Source organism: Lottia gigantea (genome assembly GCF_000327385.1).
Source record: "Lottia gigantea unplaced genomic scaffold LOTGIsca_910, whole genome shotgun sequence".
Taxonomy (NCBI): domain Eukaryota; kingdom Metazoa; phylum Mollusca; class Gastropoda; family Lottiidae; genus Lottia; species Lottia gigantea.
The window spans coordinates 1,821-5,309 of record NW_008710985.1 but is presented as its reverse complement, the minus strand read 5'-3'; the positions used below and the strand labels follow the sequence as shown (position 1 = coordinate 5,309).

General features: G+C 36.5%; 1 protein-coding gene across 1 annotated transcript; it reads left to right on the top strand.

Annotated features, from left to right (window-relative positions):
• Nucleotides 1-528: 528 nt before the first annotated feature.
• Nucleotides 529-786, top strand: LOTGIDRAFT_146600 (hypothetical protein; the record flags this gene model as incomplete). The annotated part of the gene is made up of 1 exon (XM_009068612.1): nucleotides 529-786. The coding sequence occupies one exon, from the start codon at nucleotides 529-531 to the stop codon at nucleotides 784-786; it is 258 nt and encodes an 85-aa protein (XP_009066860.1).
• Nucleotides 787-3,489: the final 2,703 nt, after the last annotated feature.

Here is a 3,489-nt window from a genome sequence, read left to right as displayed (position 1 = left end):
ACGCCAAACTCGTAAAAGGTTTACGTAATGTTTGATTGTCGTTGGCAAACTAATGTACGAATTTCAGCAAAAAAAAAAACCCGCTAAATTGTAGAAATTATGTCTCCTATATATTCTGGATTTTTCATCTAAAATTATTGAAATCAGGTCAAAAACCAAAAGTAGAAATTTTAGAAATCCTTTTATGTATCTTATTTACAATGTTTTTAATAATAAAGTTTGTTGTATACAACCCATTTAATCACACGCTGAATTTTTTTATTTTACAAAATAACAGTAAGATAATTCTGGACTAACAATATCAAGATTCCAAAAATTCCGCTTCTATGACACACATCTCTAGTAAAATGATTAATTTAAGATTCAACATGGGACAATAATAGTGAATTACGAGGTCATGCTGCTGCTGCACGAAGTGGTGTATACGATGTGAATTATTCTATTGGTTTAAACTTTATTTCTGCCATTGCTGATTCATCTACGTTCTGTACTCAGTATATGAAAGTTATTTGTCGACATTCGACACTAATGACAGATAATGGTTGGAGAACACGTGATGGATCTTTGGCTGATTATTTTTTTGGTGGTGTTAAAGGTCAAATGAACTGTGCGTGTAAGGTAGATAACTCGTGCTATTCTGGTTTAAACTGTAATTGTAACGCCGATGACCATGTTATAAGAGAAGATGAAGGATTTTCTACATATAAAGATGATTTACCAGTTACAGTATTTTTAAATGGGGATACAGGTATGACTCTTCAACGTATCATGTTGTCATTGCACTAACATCATTTATTTTAAAAACATAATTCCTTTGATAATATATTATGACTATAGATTTGACTCTATAAAAAGAAGTGCTTACTAGAACAAATGGCGACCGGTTTATTCCTATTTTTTAATTAAGTAAACAGGTGGAAGTCTGGGGGACAAAAAAGGGCTATAAAATCATGGGCATAAAGCTGATTTTGAAGGGACCCAGGGAAATTAACACGCTTCTATACATAGACATTATGTTGCAGTTCTTGTGCCTATCATCCATTAAATAAGTGTTTTTGTTGATGACTAAAGTATATTTCAATCTTATATAAATATACAACTTAGGCTTAGAACTTTTCAGCCAACCCTCATATTTTTACAAAATATCATTGATGTCAAATAGGTAATAATAATCTTAAAGCAAAACGAAGGAAAGAATGTCTTGCATTGCAGAAGGTAGAAAGAAGTTACATTCGAATTTATCGAAATCATATTTTCCTTTTTTAGATCACGGCGGCGAATATTACTATGTTCATATCAGTAGCCTAAGATGCAGAGGAATTTCATGAAGATAACCTGAGAAAACAATTTATCGCTATTTAATATGAACTGGCATCATGATATCTTACATTTTAACTGAGCGTTACTCAGAACAAAATTAATCCTTGTGCCTAGCTTTGAGTTTTGGTTACTGAAAACCAACCATTGTGCCAGCTAAAAATTTCTGTTATTGAAAACACTTTAGACGCACCAAAATGTAATAAAAATGCTATGATGAGATCACTGCAATATACACTATCTCCGCTTTGAATTGCATTATCACTGTAATATATGTATTTGGTATTACCAGAAAGAACATTCATTGGATGTACTGTAGGATACTATATGTTTGTCGTGACTTACATTACTATTGCTGATTTCTTGGCCTAAAGATTTTAAACTAGTGGTATGCTCGTGTTTAGCATTTTGACAAATCAGTAGTGACAGTGATGTAATAGTAAGAAATAAAAAAAAGTACCTAAGTAACAAGTCCTGTTCACCAACAGTCATCAGCCTATACATTTTTACTGGTATAAGTATGTAGTATAATATATGCTCCCAAACCAAAATGACCACCGCACCTTTCTGTAGATGTCAAGACAGAATAGTTTACAAACTAAGTGACTATCACTAACCCTCTCCTAATAATTAAATAAATACCAATATCTAAATTTCCTAAGTTTTAATATTTAATAAGTGCCTTCAATATATAAGTGTTTGAAAGCTTTCTATGTTTTGTGGCAAAAGGAGGATACTGATGCTCAGCCTCAGACCACAAACAGAGTTGTCTAATTTGGCTCCCTGTCAAGATCGAGAGTGGGGCTTTGTCTGCATGCTTTTTTAGTCAGGGCGCCATATTGGTCAGTGTACGTTCTGTGATCGGTTGTTGAAGATCGAATAAAGTTGTAGTCAACATCGTATAACTTTGTTTTTATCGTGCCATCGTCTTCGTTCATGTTCTCCATAGCATCGTAAGAACATTTTTGGTAGCAGAGCGTAGTTATTCCTGATCGTCTGGTATTTCGATTTTTTAAACCATGCCGGTTTTTGACTCACAATATGGCCACGTAGATGAACAGAATTTCTTCGGAAGGCGCAGGTCGAATGATAGCCTTCAAGTAGACCACTCTAATCTTTAGGCTACACCACACCATGTCTGATACAGAACAGCTTGCCGGTGCATCGAATCACCCAGTCGATCCCAGCGATGACGTCGATGTCTCAGTCCCCTCAGAAACAGATATAACTACTGTGCAAGATGCTGCAGACAGATTGAAGGTTTTACTTCGCAGAAAACGAGTTGTTAAAACGAAACTGACAAAGGCCAGATTGGCTTTGACTGCATTATTATGTGAGGAAAATTCCGAACCAGAAAGGGTAAGAGTACATGTCCGACAAGTGCTTGGTTGCCAAGAGGAGGTAATAGATATTCTTTTGTCCTTGTGTGATACTGATTCTGATCGTTATGAACCAGAACTTGAGCTTCTTCAGTCAGACACAGCTGTTTCTGAAACCCTCAACCAGGCCACCACTCTTTTGAAGCATGTTAGACAGGGTAATCCTACAGACAATATCACTAGTCCAAATTATAGTACAATATCTGAACTCTCTCAGTACGATAAACCCAATAATAACTTTAAGCCCAAACCATTCTCCAGTTGCCCACGTACATATGCTACAAGTCATGATGCAAAACCTGTGCCAACAACATGTAATTACGCAATGTCGATTGTTTTGTTCTCTCCCTATCAGTCAAAGGTGGGAATACGCAAAAAGTCAAAAACTATGTTTTCGATGTTTAAAATCCCCACGTTTAGGTAGTAAATGTACGGAAACCCAACAATGTGGTGTTGACAATTGCTCTAAAACCCACCATGCCTTGCTTCACGGAGGGGAATTTGCAACCAGTGAAAACCCAGGTGATTTGAATGGACTCAATCGGCTATACAGGGGGAACCCAAGAGCAAGGACACATGCTTGTAATAATGGTGACTTCGTTGCTATGCGTACTGTGCCAGTGGTTATGCATAACGGTCGAATTGAGCATGCCCTCCTTGACGAGTGTTCGACTGATACATATGTGGACCAAGGATTAGCTGATGAATTGGGTTTAGACGGACCTTTAAGTTGCTTAGATGTTGGGGTATTAGGTGGGAAAACAGCCTCGATTAACACCAAGCGAGTTAACTT